This window comes from Diadema antillarum, unplaced genomic scaffold, assembly GCF_040938485.1.
Source record: "Diadema antillarum isolate AM-2024a unplaced genomic scaffold, OU_Dant_1.0 seq00000471_RagTag, whole genome shotgun sequence".
Classification (NCBI taxonomy): Eukaryota; Metazoa; Echinodermata; class Echinoidea; order Diadematoida; family Diadematidae; genus Diadema; species Diadema antillarum.
The window spans coordinates 492388-511587 of record NW_027271439.1 but is presented as its reverse complement, the minus strand read 5'-3'; the positions used below and the strand labels follow the sequence as shown (position 1 = coordinate 511587).

Sequence of the window (19200 nt, the reverse complement as noted above, 5' to 3'; positions counted from 1 at the left end):
TTCGCATTAATCTCAAACCAGTATCAAAATACTATATGAACCTTTCATAAAAATTACATGACTGATTCGAGATACAAGAATGTTGCTTTAAAAAAAAAAAAAAAAAACTGTGCTACGTATAGAGGAACTGACAGACCATGTTTTGTATATTCACATTTCCATGGAGATGTGAGTTGAAAATCAGTCACACTGCAACATTAATTTGTTTCTCTTTTTTCTTCAGGAAGGAAAGCCAATCTCCCCCAAAAGTCAAGAATCAATTTTCCTTTTTCTGTTCATGAGTTAATGTTCATATTTCTAAATACAATCTTGGTTTACATCAAATTCTCCTGCTGACTATGTCTAGGTACTGACATCACTTACTCATGCAAAATGTCACTATTCATGTGGCCACTTATTTGCATACATTTTCTTCAATACACTGTATCTCACAGCAGAATATCTCGGAGTTTACTGAAATGTCTTAATCATCCCAAAGCAGAAAATAATCAATCTATGGACAACTATACTTCACTAGAATCTTCTTTTTTTCACATACATACATACTGATTAAGGAAGGAAACTCTGGCAGTAAAATTCATCTTAAGGTGTAGTATTCAAAACTGTTTCAAGGCTCTGCTACAACATGGACGGAAAGTTCTTTTCCAAGAATCAAGGCACAAATGTCACACACATTATCATGCAAACACTACAACAGTATCTAGTCCAATCTAAATTGAGGTACTGGTACTCGTTTTTGCTATGACTACACACCTGCAAATCAAAAGAATTGTTATCAAAATATTTCAGCAAGATGAATAATGCTTGAAGCCCTTTCTCAAAGATATGTCAAAGCTGTGAACTAAACATAAATTTGTTCTTGGACGGTATAAGCATGTCACAAGCAGGTTATCTGGAGATCTAAAATCAATGACATCACACTGAAATTAATAAACAGCTTTACTGACTATTTGACCTCCAAGACTACAGTACTATCATCTCTATGTAGTAGAATAATCTGAATACATTGTATGAATACTACAAGCACTGAGTTGTATCTGAGCTACTTGGAATTTCTTTTCTTTCTTTCTTTTATTTTTGGTAGGTAAAGTTGCCCTAGTGACAAGAGTGAGAGAAGAGAAACCATAAAGATGTGAAATATATGACACAGATGATGACAATTATGAAAATTGTTTTAATGCGGGTAAAGATTGATTCAAAATGTCTACTTAGCAGCACCTGAAATTAGCTGCCTCTGTCATACTGACCATGGCATCACTCATAATATAGTCCTCATTTCCTTTCCAATTATCCAGAATCTGCCATACCTGTGACCCATGTCACAAGCATGGCTAACATACATATAGTCTGTGCACCAAAGTAGTCTGTAGAGTACAGTGGGTAGGTCGTAAAGTGAAGGAGTGCAAGCAAGCTATAAGTCTAGCAAACCACCTTGAGCAACAAATACATCTGATTAAACTATTTCCCTGAATGTTCATAGATATCAAACTTTTCTCTATTAAATTGTTTCTCCATCTAGAAATGCTCTGTCTCCCTCATCATGCCAGGTGGATCCTTCAGGAAATCCCTCGCAAACGCTGTGATCTCCTCTCTCCCAATAGTCCTACCCACTAACTTTGACGTCAGTGAGAAGCCGTCTGCAGGTGGGTAGAAGGCAGCATGCCGGTGATCATCGGCCTGAACGATGCAGAGGCGAGGGTAGACCATGAGAGATGGGCGGTACTCCTCCGTAATCTCGTTTTCATGTTCTGTCAGGATTGAACAGGGTCAGAGGTGTTAAGGAGAGGTGAAAACCTTCGTCAGTATTAGAGGAAGTCACATAAATTTGAGAAATGAAGGCATGTTAAACATTTTCTGAAGTTCCGTGTAGTCCATAGCAACTGACCAATGGTTTCCATTCAGTGGTTCCTAAGTAATCAATTACTGGTCCCCAATTAGTTCATTTTCTGCATGAGTGAAAGCTCTCTCCCTCTCTCCCTCTCTCTCTCTCTATATATATATATATCTATTTACCTACTGTAAAACATGATATATTCGCGTCATGAAATTTTTGTGAATTGGAGCTGACAGCCTTTTTCGTGGCATAAAATTTTCGCGAACTGCCACAGGCATTCAATGCATATAGTGTACACAAGAACTTTGGCGGGCATTTTAATTTCGCGAATCTTGACGCTCACGAAATTCTCGAAATTAAAATGCCCGCGAACATTCCTCGTTTTACAGTATCTATCTATCTATCTATCTATCTATCTCTGTATACACCTATTCATCAAGTTATCTTATAACCCGTCCATCTATTTATCTATCCATCTATTTTATTTATTTATTTATCTATATATCAATCTATCTATCTATTTATCCAGCTATTAATCTACATGTGTATCTACCCGGTATCTATATACCTATCTATCTGTCCATCTATCTCTTCAACCCTGTTAGTGCAAGTATGAGTCTGAGCTTTGAGTTACTGGCTGTGTTTAACTTTTAATCCATGGTATACTCACCCAGGACAAACTTGGAGTAATGGACAGGGACGAATCTTGCCACCCAGCGTGGAAACTCTTCCACATCCACCCATGTGAAGACAAGGTCCTGGTAGAGGTCATAGGCTGCTGATATCAGTGCCTTGAGGGGGAGGCAACAGTGTGGATGATGGATAGAATACATGGTAAGTACGAGATACAAATAATCCTCAGTGACAAACCATATGACCTTAGGATTATGATATGGTCGAACTTACTGGAGTACACTGTGTCAGTACCGGCATTGCTCTCACAAAAAGGCCCTATAAGAATTATAACCCTGACATAGACAGGTATCCATCTTTAACACTTGAGTGCGTACACACACGATAGGTAAGGCTGAATTCAAACTTGAGATCTCCTGTTCCAAGGGAGTTTCCCCCAAACCACAATGTATTTATTCAGTGAATGCAAAAAGATCAGAGAAACACTCTGTGATAGTTTGAGGGAAAAATCAGAGAAGCTGTTTAAAAGTTCTGAAAGTTTTGATCAATTCCATATGCTGTTCCCACCATATGGGAGCTAGATTACAATACATTGAATTCAAAAGAGAATTTCACAAAAGTTAATTTTGCTAAGATATCCAAAGAGCACTTGACCTGGCTCCTCCTGAAGGCAGGGACAATGATACTTGCCTTTTCAATCAGGTCAAGGTAATGTAAACTTGATGTAAAGAAAGGAAGATTTAGAACATTATTTGTATATTTTCTTCCATTGTGTTACTATTTTCCCTTAACAAACTGTGATGAGGGGAAGCCACACATAGTAAAATTGGGATACGCATTGCACGTCGTGGGCAATATACTGTAAAACGAGGAATGTTTGCATGCATTTTAATTTCGCGAATTTTGCAAGAGCCAAGATTTGCAAAATTAAAATGCATGTGAAAGTTCTTGTTTACACTATACACATTGAATGTTAGAGGTAACTCGCAAAAATGCCATGTCACGAAAAAGGCCGTCCGCTCCAATTCGCGAAAATTTCATGTCACGAAAATACCGTGTTTTACAGAAACCTCCTTCAATAACATTATGAACCCTTCAGATGAATAAGTATTCTGTATATTCTCTCCCATATACCAGTCATAGATATAATGACACAGGGTCAACGGTCAAGGAATAATGTGGGGGTGGTTGGTGTAAGATACCTGTTGAAATGGTGAGCCATCCTCCATTTGGTCTCTATGAGCCAGGGCTATGAGGACAGGCAGGCCACTCTTGAAGACAGAGTTCTTGTGCTTGGTGTCAAACCCCACACTTGAAGGAATAAAGCATGTGAAGGATCATAATATCACTATGACAGCTCTACAAGATAGTCTGACGAGGACTGATTATTTAAAAAAGAAAAGAAAAAAAGTTTGGAAAACATTTGATAAATTTGAGAAGCAGATCAGTATTAAATTCACGGCAAATGTTAAAACAGTTGACACATATTTCATTTAGTGTGTCATCTGGAGTAAAAAGCAAAATAGCCTTATTGGTTCATGTGTCTTCAACAGCTCTTCCACAGTATTTGTCTTTTCCCAAAAATGTATTTTTTTTTTTTTATTTAAAGGAAGGAAGGCCTTAACTTCCTCAGAATTAGAGGAATGTAAGAATGTAAGCTTCTTCCTACCGACTTTAGTACAGACAGAAATTTTTTTTTCTTAAATAATTGATATCATTGACACTTTGTGTGTGAATCAAATGATGGGTAAGACACTAACTATGTCACTACGGTCTGATAAACTTAATAGTTCTTGATGAGACCATGTAAGCTGACTCGCAGAAATTGAAATTGGAAATACATTTCTGAATGCACATCTAATTTCCAATTCATACTTATTGGCAGGTTTTGTTTGTCGTTTGTTTGTTTGTTTGTTTGTTTGCCTTTCCAAGGATGAAATACATGATGTACCAATATGCCTGAAATTTGTGAAGAGACCTCTTTCTGTTTCCTTCCTTTCAATACATGGTTCTAAATCAATAATTCCACTGTAGGTTTGGAATCATTAACAAAACTACACAACTAACAAGTGGGACTATGATAATGAAAAAAAAATCACACTTCTGGTAGCATATCTACTCCACTTACCTAGAGTAGGCGTGGAATGATGTCACAGTGAGATGAGTGACGGGAAGTCGACTGTGGTCCTCAACGAACTCTGTGATGAGGTCTGTGCAGGCGGCATGGTCGTCCTCGCACTTCTGGCCTGACCTTAGTTTGTACCTGAGGGAGACGGGCGAGGGAGGGGCAATACCACCATATCATCAAACTGTTTGCACTTGTAATAATGTCTGTGTCGCTAACAAGGCATGCAGTACAGATTAAATGAAAAGTCCACACATTTTGAACACATTTTTTGGATACTGAATTTCATGGCTTTAACATCCACATACCATATCTAAATCAACTTTGGCTGATACAAATAGAAAACAAAAAAGGTTTGCAGGGCTGCCAACTCTCACACAATTCACTCAATTTTAACGGGTCCTCCTTCTACACCATACATCCTCCTTACCTCACAGTGTCTCACTCCAAAGCTCTGACTCAGGGTTGGCAGCCTTCGGTCTAATGTTTCCACAAATTTTCTAGAAGGAGCAAGTAAAGCATTTTTTGAATAGGACATTGCTTTAAGCCAGGTGCACTTACTTATGAGGGGTGTGGAATTTATGTATCTGAGAATCAGCCTCATCTTGCAGGGCGGCAATCAGGTTCCGGCCACTGGTGATGACCTTTGACACCACCCCATCCCGCCGTTGCATTTCGATTTTGCTGATGATCAACGCTGTTCCCTCACTAATCCTCTGCCTGTCGGCCTGCTTGATGTTTTCTGCGTAGGCAGCGAAGCAGCGAGCCTTGCCATAGAGACGCTCGCAGGCCACCTGGAAACAGTCCAGTGGGTACCAGCTTTTGGTTCCACCCACTGATCTCAGGTACTGTCCAGCTATGGTGATTGGGTAGACTGTGGCTTGAAGGATTACGTCTGTTGTCTGTGAGTATTACACAGATAGTCATGTACATAATGGCAAAGAGCGTCCAAGACGTGCATGTCGATATGGTTTGTAAACAATCCTTAAATAGTTTTCACTCAACTGATGACAATCAAAAAAACAGTCTGATGTCAATCCATTAAATGTGACTCAATCCCAATCATAAGGTCTGTGTCACGATGCTTACCCCATAATGTACCCACCCTGATTCAAGGTTTTGAATAGGAGTATGTTCAGGTTCAGAAAAATTAGGAGTAATTAAAAGATGTCACAGTTAGCAGCTACACTAGATGCAAGTTTTTAGTTCAAATGAAATCAGACCAAATTCTTAAGTGTCAGAAGAGACAAGATTTCATTTGTTTGTTGATACTACATGCAAAACACTGCTCAACTTCAACTTTTCAATGTGAAAGTTTCCCTGATTTTGTTCTGCCTACCAGATTATAATTTGTGAAGTGTCAATGATAAATAGGATGCTCCTCAAACTTTGTTCCTCTCTAACCTTTGCTATTTCTTGATGTCTTCCCCATTTAAAGGGGCATTCCAGACAATTTTCATAATTTCACATCATGTAGTTCATAAATGGGCAGCTCCATGTATAGATTTGTGGAATTTATTGTGGTTCTTGAGCAGAGAAACAATACTTTGAAAACCTTAAACAAATTACACTGAACAAGGATGATGACATAGGAGGCTCATATATTTCAGAAATGTAGCAGTGTAATTCCATTACAATACTGCTTGCTTGCGAGTTCACCTGTGTATAATCTACACATGCCTTCTTCTTTTGTTCCGTTTCCTTGACCCCAACTCATGCATTCTTATGGTGACCCTGCCATGTCATCATCCTTGTTCATTGCAATTTGTTATAAGTTTCGAAAATATTCTTATTCTTCATCCCCATTATCATAAATCTGAAACTCTGTCCTCAGTATAACTAATTTATAGTTGTTCAAATGTAAAAATCTGAAAATCATCCGGATGTCTCCTTTAAATATATTCTGTGATGTGTCAAGGATAACTGTAGAGGCTCCCTGTGTTTATATTTGTTTACCTTTTGCTCTTTTTGGATGTCTTCATGAGATCGAATCTGGACCCTGGGCACGGCAATCTCTGCAAACCACTCCATGATCTCATGTTCCTGTCAATGGAATACCAAGAGCAAATTGATTGTGAAGCACATTTTTCTCTCATTCCACTTCCCTTTGCTCTTCCTCTTCTTCTTCTTCTTCTTCTTTTCGCTTTTGTCATGTTTTCATGGTGCTACACCTCCTCTGAACTCTCACGTTTAAGACAACGTTTAAAAGTACAAATTTTGACCACGAACAATAATGTTGGACACTCTCATCTTATCTGTGAGATGTATAAACCCATAGAATCCAATGAAAGGAACAAAACTGGCCTGGAACTGTTAGTGAAAACACCAAAAATTGTATATGATTTAAAGTACAGTGCTGTTGGTTGCTGAAACTGTATTTCATTTGTTCTCTGAGTCTCAAGGTTCTTTCATTGAAAATAAATCTTGAAGGCATACATGGGTTCCTGTTAATATCTCTCTCTGTCTATCCCTCTCTCCTTGACCAGGAAGTGATGTATTCCCAAGTTTGACAATTGTGGAAGATATTCCCGGTGCAATCTAAAACAATAAAAGAATATAAATGTCTGAAGTGAGGGCCACATATTGGGCGAAACATTCCTAAACACCCTACATACCAGCAAGACTCCATGGTAGTCCATGCGCAGTGTGTGCTGATGGTGGTTAGGGGACAGGCACCGCTCACTGCTGTGCTGACCAAACGTCCTGAAGGCTATCAGGGTGGGGAATCCCCGGACATTGAGCCTGGCACATGTCAGTGGGTCTGACGTGCAGTTGAGGATGTAAGCAGAGCCACCCTCTGGGAACATTTTCATTTGGACATGATCATAAAATTGTGTCAGTAGGATTATGAAATGTAATGATTATAATCAACTTATGAATCTGGATTCATTAAAGGCATTGCTTTGCCCACATGACAACCTGTTCAATAGATATTTGACCACATATCGAACAATACTGAAATTGTCTGAACAGTTTGTAGATTGCCACGTTTTGATGGTACATGAAAAAGGGTCTCACAACTCCAGAGTTTGTTCTCTTAATACAAATCTACTTCTAGCGCTGAAGGTGATTTTGTTTGAAATTCATTCCATTAGTGTTTTGAATAGACTTACAAAATCTAAATTGACAAATACCAGATACTTAAAATAGTGGTGTCCCACATTTGTTCCAAAATTACCATGGCAAATGATAGACAATATCAATGAAAATAAAACATTAAAGGGTGTGTACAGTTCTGGTTGAGGTGAGGATTTAACTTTTAACATTTTGCGAGATATTCAGAAATCACTCTATGAGATGTCAAAGAGCATGCAATTCAAAGGGGTATCAAAAGTTTATTTGATGAAAATTGGTTTTGAAATGGCTGAGATATCCAAAAACAAGGTGAAACAAAGAGATCCTAATAAAAGGCGTGGCCTGTCGCCTTTTATTATATCACTTTTTTGGATATCTCAGCCATTTGAAAACCAATTTTCATCAAACAAACATTGAATCCTTCTTAAAATTACATGCTCTTTCATATTTCATAAGAGTTTTCTCATTATCTCACTTACATGTAGGAATGTTCAACACATGAATCCCCACCTCAACCAGTACTGTACAGTCCCTTTAAATTGAACTTATCTTCCATCAGCGTAGATAAGTCATTAATAGAATGAGTCATAATCTATTTATACGGTACACATTCTTTCTGATAGTATGTAGCAGTCTTCTGTGTACCTACCTACAGATTCTACGCTCTTGGCCACTCTTTCAAACATGGCTTGTTGCCGCCGGCAACTCCCGCATCCATCCTGGATGAAGAAGACCAGATTGGTCTTGGGTTTGTCCCTCCTCCTAGAGTTCTTCTGGGCGTTGACGAGTGCTTGCAGCTCCTCTGCTCTCATGTCTCCGTGAGAAAGTTCAATGACATGTGGCCAACTTGTGTCAGTGACTTGGGTGATGCTGCCAATTTGAGGAGTGGCTCGAGATGCCTGACAAAATTATACAAAATGTGTGCATGCAGTCAAAACCAGCATCTTGCATTTCAAAGCTGTGGACATATGGAAATACATGTGTGCACAGGTATGCCCTAATAAGTCTAAACAAAGATGTGAAGATCAGATCATGAACACTGTGCTGTTCATATTGTCAGTAGCTTTCAATGAAATGTCATTTTTCTGGCTGTCAAGAAGATTCCAAGCTCTTGTTGTGGTCCATGTTAACCCTTTATCTAAAGTCTAGCCAAGATTATCATTTAGGTCATGTTAGAAGAAGATGTGTGCATGCTCCAAGTACCAAGCACAGAATTATGTGCTTGATGATCTTTAGTGGTTGACACTCATTAACAGTACATCACTATCATGGCAGACTCTGCCTCTAAAATCACAAGATTTCGGTTCCAGAGTATGTGAAGGGCATATCGTAAAACAACAACAACAACAACCTAAAACAAATAAATACCCGATTGTTCAAGCTACTGCCATTTCTCATAAAATCTGAAATGTGTTGTTCTACTAAAAATGCCAACTTTAGATAGAATCTGGTAATTCATCAATTTTTCATTTACTCATTTTTTTGTGTGTAAAATATCTACTTTTTATGTAGTCTTTGAAATAGACTATAATATCAACAAACATGCTTACAAAGAGCTCTCCAGACTGTAGTTGACCTGTAATCCTGGTGTCACTGTCAACTCCTTGGTGTGCAGAAACATTCTTTCCAATACCACCACTCTTTTTCCTAGAGGATCTGGGCTTGAAAGTGGGTGGTCCCTCACTCCAATGGTCTGCCCTCCCCTCGATGGAAGTGTTGACTGATGTGATACACACAGGCATCACCAGGCTGGACTCTCCCAATGACACCTAAAAAGGGGGGTGAATGATATCAAATGATGATTGGGCCACTCTTATCGCTATTTCTCAGTGAATGTTTGTTTTGTTTTTATCAGTATACATTGTATTAAAAAGACCATGACATCATAAAAGCATTTAGTCAGTGTGTGACACTGTTGTAAGATAATACCATTTACTACTGTCATACTATGGAGAATTCTGATCTGACTAGATGAAGAGAAAACATTACAAATCATGTCATGCATATTTTGACTCTTATTTTATTAGCCTAATTTCATCTAAATGGCAAAGCAGAAGTTCACAGAAAACACAATGGTAATACCAATTTTCATCCCTGTACATACTAAAAGTAGAAAAATGCTAGAAATTAGCCAATCTGTGAGATACAACCTCTTTGGCATAAGTGCTGACTGACTCTTGTATTTCGTACCTCCATGTCATATGAAGTACCCTGCACAGCAAAATGGAATGGTCCTCCATTTCTGTCTGTTAATGTGATGTTATTGTCTGTCAGGAACATTCCAACTGCTGGTGGGGTTGGCATCCCTTGTGGCATTGCTATCTGCTGTATGCCCCTCCCTGAAAAACATACAAGGAAAGAAATATATGAAGATACAGAGCAAGAAACAAAAGCAAACTTAAAGGACAAGTTCACCTTCATAAACATCAGGATTGAGAGAATGTAGCAATATTAGTAGAACACATCATTGAAAGTTTGAGGAAAATTGGACAATCGATGCAAAAGTTATGAATTTTTGAAGTTTTTGTGCAGTAACCGCTGGATGAGAAGACTATTGCAGTGTGTGAATAACTTAGATGTCACATGCGTACAACAATATAAGGAAAATATAAAGAGAATTTCACAAATTTTCGTCTTTTGAAAAAAGTACACATTCCCCCGACTCGTTACCGACAAATGTTATGGGTAATATTATTCTCCCTGCCTTTAGAAAGAGACAAGTCAAGTGCTCTTTTATTATGCGAAAAAAGTGAAAATATGTTGAATTTTCTTTACATTTTCTTTATACTGTTGTACGCATATGATTCACAAGCTGTAGTAGTCTCCTCATCCAGCGGTTCCAACACAAAAATTTTAAAAATTCATAACTTTTGCATCGATTGTCCAATTTTCCTCAAACTTTCACTGATGTGTTCTACTAATATTGTTGCATTCTCTCAATCCTTATGTTTATGAAGGTGAACTTGTCCTTTAAGATCACCGATTATGGCATAATGTGGTCCTCCACTGGATGACTGTGCAACGATCTCATGAATAGAATGGTTGCTACGAGGTTGCTATACACTGGAACATACTCCTCATGTGTGCTATGCAAGATATGATTTAATAGTAGGCTTACTGTGTATCAATAAGAAAATTGTTTAATATACTTGGAGTTAAATCCAGAATCAAGTGATATATCAGGTGTAAGAATATTTTCATATTATCTTTACCAAGTTGTGCAAGTGAAAATAATGTATACTACAACAATTCACACAGTGGATAAAAGCATGCAATTTGAAATATCCTGTGACATGCAATGTGATGGTGAAAGCTGCTAGGCAATTATATTGAAACCAAAATATATACTGATACCTGACATGGACTAATAAATATACCTATCAAAAGTTAAATTACCCATGTAATAAACCATGTGATGAACTACATTGTAGTTTAAAGTTTGTGTATACAAAACTAACATTTGATTCACAAGTACATTTCTCACTCAGTGTTTCCATGAAAGAGAAGCTGCACCTCAAGGGTCAACAAACAATCTCGCTTTGGGCTGATTTGACTGCTTGTATGCAACACAGAAACAATCACTCACCTCTCCCTCTCTCCTGGTTTCTCCAAAAGAGAGCTGTGAAAGGCAGTCCCTTGACTTCAGGAATTCTCACCCACCTCGGAACAACTATTGAAAGAGAGCATGCAATATCATGTCACCATTACCTAACAAGCAAAGTGTATGCATGAATAGGTAACGGAAAGTTGTGATGTGAACTGAACAGCTGTGGTTAACAGAATACAAGCTATCAGAAATGTCATTATAGATTAAGTGTCAGGACTGTTAAACTTCTGCCTGGGAAAAAAATACTCCATACTTCAGTTGGCATTTTTTCTCCTGCAAAACTACAGCTCATTTTTTTTAATTTTATTTTTTTTAACTTTGCCTTCTGTATTTTTCCCCCTACCCCAAGACAAACCATGAAGCCGGTACACGTGGTTCAGTGAGCAGTGTCCGGGCACTAGCATTGGTATTCTATATTTTTTCCCAACCGATGTATCTCAAAATAATTACATGTATATTGTTATAGAATAGTATATAATTTACTCATTATTTGTCTAGCGATCCACGTCCGACAAGCTATGCTTTTTAGTGGATCACTATTTTCCATAATCGAATTAATTTTCCGCTCGCCCACGAAGTATTTATACAGTGTTTTCCTAAATATTGTACATGTTATATGTTGTTCTATAATATGTCTCGTATATATATTACATGAATCTTATGCAAACGTTTGAACAATATTTCATCACATGTATACTTTGTACTATGTTTTTTGATTTTCGATGATTGGAAATAAATTATGATTGAATTATGATTGAATTGAAGCCTTCTGAACCTCATATTGCAATGAGATGCGCAACCTTTCTCAACTAAAATGACCGCATCTGCTACTCTAATAATAAAAATATTCAAAGTTGTAGCTGCATAGAAGCTGTTACCATGGTGACAATTATCTTACAATGGCATTCTAGCAAAATGCTTCATGAAACAGGAACTTGGTTATTCAGCAAGTTCATCAACTGATTCTATGTCCCTGCGATGATGAAGGCATTACCCACTTCCCCTCAAATCAGCTGTGCCATATTTCTCATGTCAATGAGACACAGCAACTTTAGTTTGAGTGTAGGATATGGCCTTTAGAATGTTATATAATTGTTCAAAGAGGCTACAACGAGACTTGCCCTTGAGGAAAATTAATGTACAATTGAGGACTTCAACCTCAATAGCTCAACCCAATGTACCATCAAAGTGGCACCAATACTTACTGTCCTGCTCCAGCTCCACATCCACCGTGCCAAACCTGAGCATGACACCCTCCTCTTGGAGAGTCGTCATGGTACCAAGGAATGTCTCTAGGTAGAGGACAGCATCACTGGCCCAGTGGGCGTAGAAACAGATGAGGATGGGGGCACTCTCCTGACCAAACACTTCTCTTTGAAAATTATGCTTTGAGCGGAGAGGGGGGAGGAAGAAAAAAAGATAATTTGTAAAGATTCCATTGTCTCATCTATTCCACCAGTATTTATCAAAGACAAATTGAGCACTTGTAGAAGTGCACTTCATATAAAGCTTAACAATAATCATAGGACATGACAGGCAGTAACAATCAATGACATCGCAGTTACCATGACATTACAGTTACCATGACATCACATGTAACATTGCTAGCATTTCCTTAACTCCTTACAGCGGTGAAAGTTGAAATACTCACCACAGTTAAAGACTTGCCCTTTGATGTTTGGGCGAGTACAAATGGCTCTACGTACTGTATCGATGCTTGGTAGTCTTCAAACCTTTGCCAGACACGGAGACGTTGATCTGAAGTAGATGGAGAAAGTTTCATGAATCATAGATGTATTATTACAGCCCTAGAAGTTGCAAACACAGAATACAGGAATACAACCTCAAATGACTGTGTAGAGGTATATTTTACATATTCTCTACCTTGGGGAAATTTTTCCAGAATTGTTTTGCAGTGACTCCTGACATATGAAGGTCATTAGAAGAAAACTCTCATATTGACATGTGTATGTTGAGAAACACACTCTAAAACAGAAAAAATCAAGAGACTGTTTCAATGAAATATAGCCCTATCAAATGTCATATTTTTCATTATGTGAAAAAGGAATAAAGCAAGTTAATATATATCGGGAAAAGTATGACTTGAATATTGTGTCATAACCATAAATATCTTACCAAATATGTCATGACTTGAAAATTAACAATCACTTTCTTAACAAAATTGCATGTGGCAATGCAGAAATCAGCAATTGGGAGCATTAATGACATTGGAAACTATATATTGGATCTTGTTAATCTTACACAATGTCAACTATATTCAAAAGTAGCTGCATAGTTATCAAAAATATTATCCCTCATTATATTAATTACATACATTACTAAACAGTTGCTATTGTTCAAAATATTTCCATAGAATGATGCATTTTCAAACAGACTGACAGTCAGACAGAAAGACAATGCCAAAGAGGCACACACAGAAAAACACAGACTGTATTGATGAAAGAGTGACAAGGGGACACAAGCTATTCATATCTAGAGCGGTTCACTTCTCTCTGACATCAAGCAAACTTGGATCCATCTTAACTTTCTTCACAAGATCTTCTGAAATCCAGTATCTCTATTCCAATACCTGAAGCAGTATTCTGTTGATGAGTGTCTGTGATTAGCAGGTGTCTCCTGCTGTGACAGTCCTTGTTTAACCCTGTGAATGCTGTGAGTACCAACTGACACAGAAAACCCCATAACACTGTACACTGTTCAAATCCCTGGCACAGAAAGGGATAAAGGTATGCTTACAAACACATAATTATGAGCAAATCACGGAGTCATACACAATGGCATCATACCATGAATCCTAAAACAACCCGACGGAAGAATTTCATGATTTGAACATGAATCCTACCTCCTTTTTTGAGCACCAGGATTGCAGGCTCCACTCTGACACCAAACCTGTGCTTGAGGGACTCCTCATCCTTGGATCCTGGATGCACAATAAACAGCTCAAGGTTCTCTGGATAGGTTTCCTTTAACTGAAAGTACATCATGAGCAACAAAGAAAATTTAAGAAAAAAGAAAGAAATCTGGACCATAAGTAAGAAATTTGATATTCAGCAATGAATGGAAAAGTTTGACTTGGTCAAAAAATGTTGACACTGTTTAAGCATTCCTATTCAGTTGCACACCATCTTGTGGATTAGAATCATATCTGCAGCAATTGTAAGTCATAATGCATTAAAGGGGACAAAAATGGGATGATATTATGACAGTTCCTATTTCAATATGCACATGAGATTGTAACTTCTTTTCAATTTGTCTCAGTTTGGCATATTTTCCATGAAGTTGTTACTTTCATCATTTCTGCTCTCATTCTACAACATGTTCCCATGGTGGTATGGTGGGGTGGGGATGGGGGAGGAATAGAGGAGGGCAGGGAATTCCCCTCTGTGAGTGAGATGACACACCCACCTCCAGTAGCATCCATTCCACCTTGTAGTGATGGGTCTCTCCAGGGAAGGCTACCACAGTCAGCTGCCTCTCATCTACAGCAGCATCTCTGAGCTCACTGACACTGGCTTCCTGCAGTCTGTTCTGGTGCTTCTGAGCCTGTATACATCCCCATGAGCACAAGGAAAGGATATCTGCATATCAGTCAATATCTGCGTAGTGCAGTGTTCAAGCAGAATTCTGATTAGCATGGTATTTTTTTAGGTCTCTTCACAATCAATATGTACAACCACTATTTATACTGTATGATTTTTTATTTTCAGTTTTTATTTCATGCTGACAGAAACTGTAACGTTAGGCCTATATGGCTAGACAGAAAGGTACAATTATCAGATGTGAATAGCCTTAATTTTAAAGGCAAAAGAGCATTTCTAAATCACAAAATTGTTACATTATTTTGATTTTCTCAAGTAGGCCTATGGTCAACATGAAGAATATCAACGAACTAGAAATGTCGCTATGGCGACTGATGCCTCCGCCATAATGCATGATTCTCCCAATAGGTGTATGGTACATTGTCTTCACAATGTGTTATGACAGTTTCACAAAACTGACAAAATATTGAAATGACAGGTTTGTCAGAAATATCTTGAATGTTCACTTTCCTTGAACTAGGTTTGCTATTATTGTCTAAGAGTGCATGTACCTGTATTTGGGGAATTGAGAACTTTTACTTAACTTCTGACCGACCCTTTTATAAGTTTATGCATTGAGTAATTTTCAAGGTATGAAGAAAGAGTGTAATTACAGTATAAAATATATATATCTATATATTTTTTTGCATTTAAACCTTCGTGGCGGAGGCATAAAAATGAATATTTCAGAAAGGAAATTTTAAAAAGCATTTCTCTACTTAAATCACAATAGAGCAAAATCATACTCTGCACTCTGAAATTTACCATTTTTTTTTTCCCCATCTGGCACAAGCTACATATGTATGAACAAAACTAATTTCTATTATCTCACCAAATGTTTGAACCAGTGCAAGAGCTTCTTCAGTTTGGGAGAACCAGTGTAGTCTTCAGGGACAGCTGTTCCGATGTAACATCTCAAAGTTGGGAGGAACTTGGGGAGTTCAAAATCTCCTAAAGGCTGCAGAGTACAATAGTGAAAGAACAACAAATGACTTCATGAAAGGTTGCTTAACCCGTTGAGGACGGATTGATTTTGCTACAACATGCATTTCCTATAGACACTTGGCTGAGTATACTTGGCACTCGTCCTTAACGGGTTAATCACACTGGATATCTCTACTCCTTTCTGTACAACTAAGACATATCCTTACTACTCACACACACTCTCCCATCCCCCCCCCCCTCTCTCTTTCTATGTCCTTCTTTGTCTGTTTCTCTCACTCTTTCACTTTCACACACACACACACACACACATGATACTAGTGGTGACCATTGGCCTGGGGCCACTAAAAATTGATATCGGGCTATAGGGATTTCCAAACAGACTATCTTTTGATGGCCCGATTGAGCACTTTGAATTCAAAATGGATTGTTATGTTTCCTTTAAGTTTTTTGGGCCAATACATTTCTTTTTTTGGCCACCAAAATTTCAGTTTCAAAGACTTTAGTGAGCCTAACAGGCCACCAGAGAAAAATATTAGCATCAAGACCTGAATATAGATACTTCTGATAAATATACATTAACATCTATACTTCATCTGTATACCTCTCAACAGAAATGTCTCTCCTTCATCCAATATGCTATCACAAACTAAAAAAAAAAAACTCCATAAAGAAATACTTCAAAGAATTCAAAGTGAAGACATAGCACATTCAACAGTTAATGATTTGTTTCATTGTAATTGATGCTTACTATTTCAAACAACTTTTCTGTTTCATGAAAAAGCAAAAGCAAAACAACAAACAAGAACATGAGTAACCGACACCCATATCACCTTGAATATTGTACTTTGTGACCAATCATGCAAATAGAACCCTTAACACAAACACACAATATAATTCAATCAAATGTAGAACAAGTAGCTGCCAGCTTATGAATTTCATACCCACCCCATATTTTGTCAGGTAGAGTCCAAGTTTCCAAGCTCTAAATGGTTTATAGGTCGATAGCTTGCTCCAAAGTTGCGACACTTTCTCCTCCAAGACAGAATCTGCAAAATTCAACAAAGACCAGGAGAGAGAGAAAAAAAATTGCATGAATATACAGATAGATACATGTTTTATTATGTTTATTGACAATCATAAGCGAACTTTTCATTTGCTGACTTCATTTATTAGTATGTATGCTTTGTCTCATTAAAGATATCATATGCTCTGAACAAATGTACAAAAACTAAAATGTCCGAGGACAAACTATCACTGCACAAGATGCATTGTTTCATGAGATTAGTACAACTTGATGCAGATAATGCACGCATACTGCTCACAAACTTCTGTCAAATTAGAAATATTCTTACTAAGCAAACCAATGTTTAGAGTTCAACTATACTTTTTTTTTTGGGGGGGGGGGGGGGGAATGCAAAGGTAATAAAGTGTACACTTCACTTTCATTTGATCATTGCTGTTCAACATTATAAAAGTGATAGACTCATGTCACAACTGATACCAGTACAACATCAAACTTCCCTTGATCTATTTTGAAGTAGATGTTTGTCTACTTGACAGGAATACTGTATCAACAAAGCAATATCTATATGAGCAGCACACAAAATTATGCACTCTACATCACCTGCTTCTGAAAAGACTACACAGACTGGTGAGTGTATGCTTTTCTGTAGATGATCTTGCAGTGTGTCTGATGGAAACTGTTGGAGAGAGGGTTGGGGCCCAGTCTCCTCATGGTCCTTTTTGCTGACATCTTCTTTGTGATCAGGCAATGTGGATGATATGTTTGTCTGGTTCAAATGGGTAACCAGGCTGGAATCCAAGTCCTTCTGTGTCAGATGAGCATCTACAACCACTGAAGATGAATCCTCACAGAGGGAAACTACACACAATATACAATATAAATAATAATTAGTTTTGACAGTTGACGGATTCAAAATCAATTTATGTCAAATGTACAAAATGATAAACTTTGACAAGAGACTGAATGCTCGACATGCCAAGATTTATAACAATTAGTTGTTGTCCCCTCTCCTAACATTGGAACATTACTCAATTTTTAGCTAAAATCTAAACAGCTAACAGTGCAAGAGTTTTTTTTTTCCATTAATTCTTATAGGATTCTAATAGAATCTAATTTAAAGATTTTATCTTTTATTTTTAGTGCATGTAATGTGGTTTTTTTTTCTGTCGGTTTATTTTTCAGAGGACAAAATCACAGGATTCTATTATGGATAGGTGCACTCAAAACTAGTATTAAATGTGACAACCTCCTAATTTGGGATTGAAAAAGTACACAATCACTATTAAAGGACAAGTTCACCTTCATAAACATAAGGATTGAGAGAATGCAACAATATTAGTAGAACACATTAGTGAAAGTTTGAGGAAAATTGGACAATCGATGCAAAAGTTAGGAATTTTTAAAATTTTTGTGTTGGAACTGCTGGATGAGGAGACTACTACAGCTTGTGAGTCATATGCGTACAACAGTATACAGAAAATATAAAGAAAATTCAACATATTTTCACTTTTTTCGCATAATAAAAGAGCACTTGACTTGACTCTTTCTAAAGGCAGGGGGAATAATATTACCCATAACATTTGTCGGTAATGAGTCAAGGGAATGTGTACTTTTTGCAAAAGATGACATTTTGTGAAATTCTCTTTATATTTTCCTTATATTGTTGTACGCATGTGACATCTAAGTTATTCACACACTGCAGTAGTCTTCTCATCCAGCGGTTACTGCACAAAAACTTCAAAAATTCATAACTTTTGAACGGATTGTCCAATTTTCCTCAAACTTTCAATGATGTGTTCTACTAATATTGCTACATTCTCTCAATCCTTATGTTTATGAAGGTGAACTTGTCCTTTAATTTAAATTCAAAAATATGTTTCTGGAGAACACCTACACTTGAATTTCATTGAGGCAATCATGCACTTAACGGCCCTATTATCGGTGCGAATGAGGTACCGATAATGAGGGCCGTAAAGCACATGATTAAGATCCGGAATAGACCAAGTTCTAAACGTTCCGCCGTGGGATGATCTGAGCCTGGCTGTGATGTGTGGTTCTATTCAAGTTAGTAGACTACAGGAACATCATTAGCTATGTCATGACACCAAATAGCACGAGTGGGATTAAAGCACCAGGTATCTCTAGCCTGTGTCGCAGGTATTCACGACTTTCTCCGTCGCTGAAACTCTCCTTTCATACTGTCTTATCATTTCTGATCATTATGAGAGAAATTGCTTGAATTCTTTTTATACGACTTACCCTTTGAACAGAATAACAAAACAATCACCATGGAAACGGTTACGGAGATTTTGTAACTTCCTGTAGCAACAGACGCCATCATCACGATTCTTCATCCAA

General features: G+C 37.6%; 1 protein-coding gene across 1 annotated transcript; it reads right to left on the bottom strand.

The window, feature by feature from the left end:
- Positions 1 to 1363: 1363 nt before the first annotated feature.
- LOC139733327 (uncharacterized) lies at positions 1364 to 19181 on the bottom strand. The gene is made up of 19 exons (XM_071644165.1): positions 19102 to 19181; positions 17443 to 17700; positions 16764 to 16864; positions 15706 to 15831; positions 14701 to 14838; positions 14138 to 14264; positions 12926 to 13032; positions 12480 to 12660; positions 11254 to 11337; positions 9858 to 10006; positions 9218 to 9436; positions 8317 to 8566; positions 7208 to 7389; positions 6549 to 6635; positions 5154 to 5494; positions 4596 to 4730; positions 3670 to 3778; positions 2505 to 2625; positions 1364 to 1748 (listed from the first exon to the last, which is right to left on the bottom strand). Exons 1-19 carry the CDS (start codon positions 19178 to 19180, stop codon positions 1516 to 1518), a joined length of 3027 nt encoding a protein of 1008 aa, XP_071500266.1. The 5' UTR covers position 19181; the 3' UTR covers positions 1364 to 1515.
- Positions 19182 to 19200: the final 19 nt, after the last annotated feature.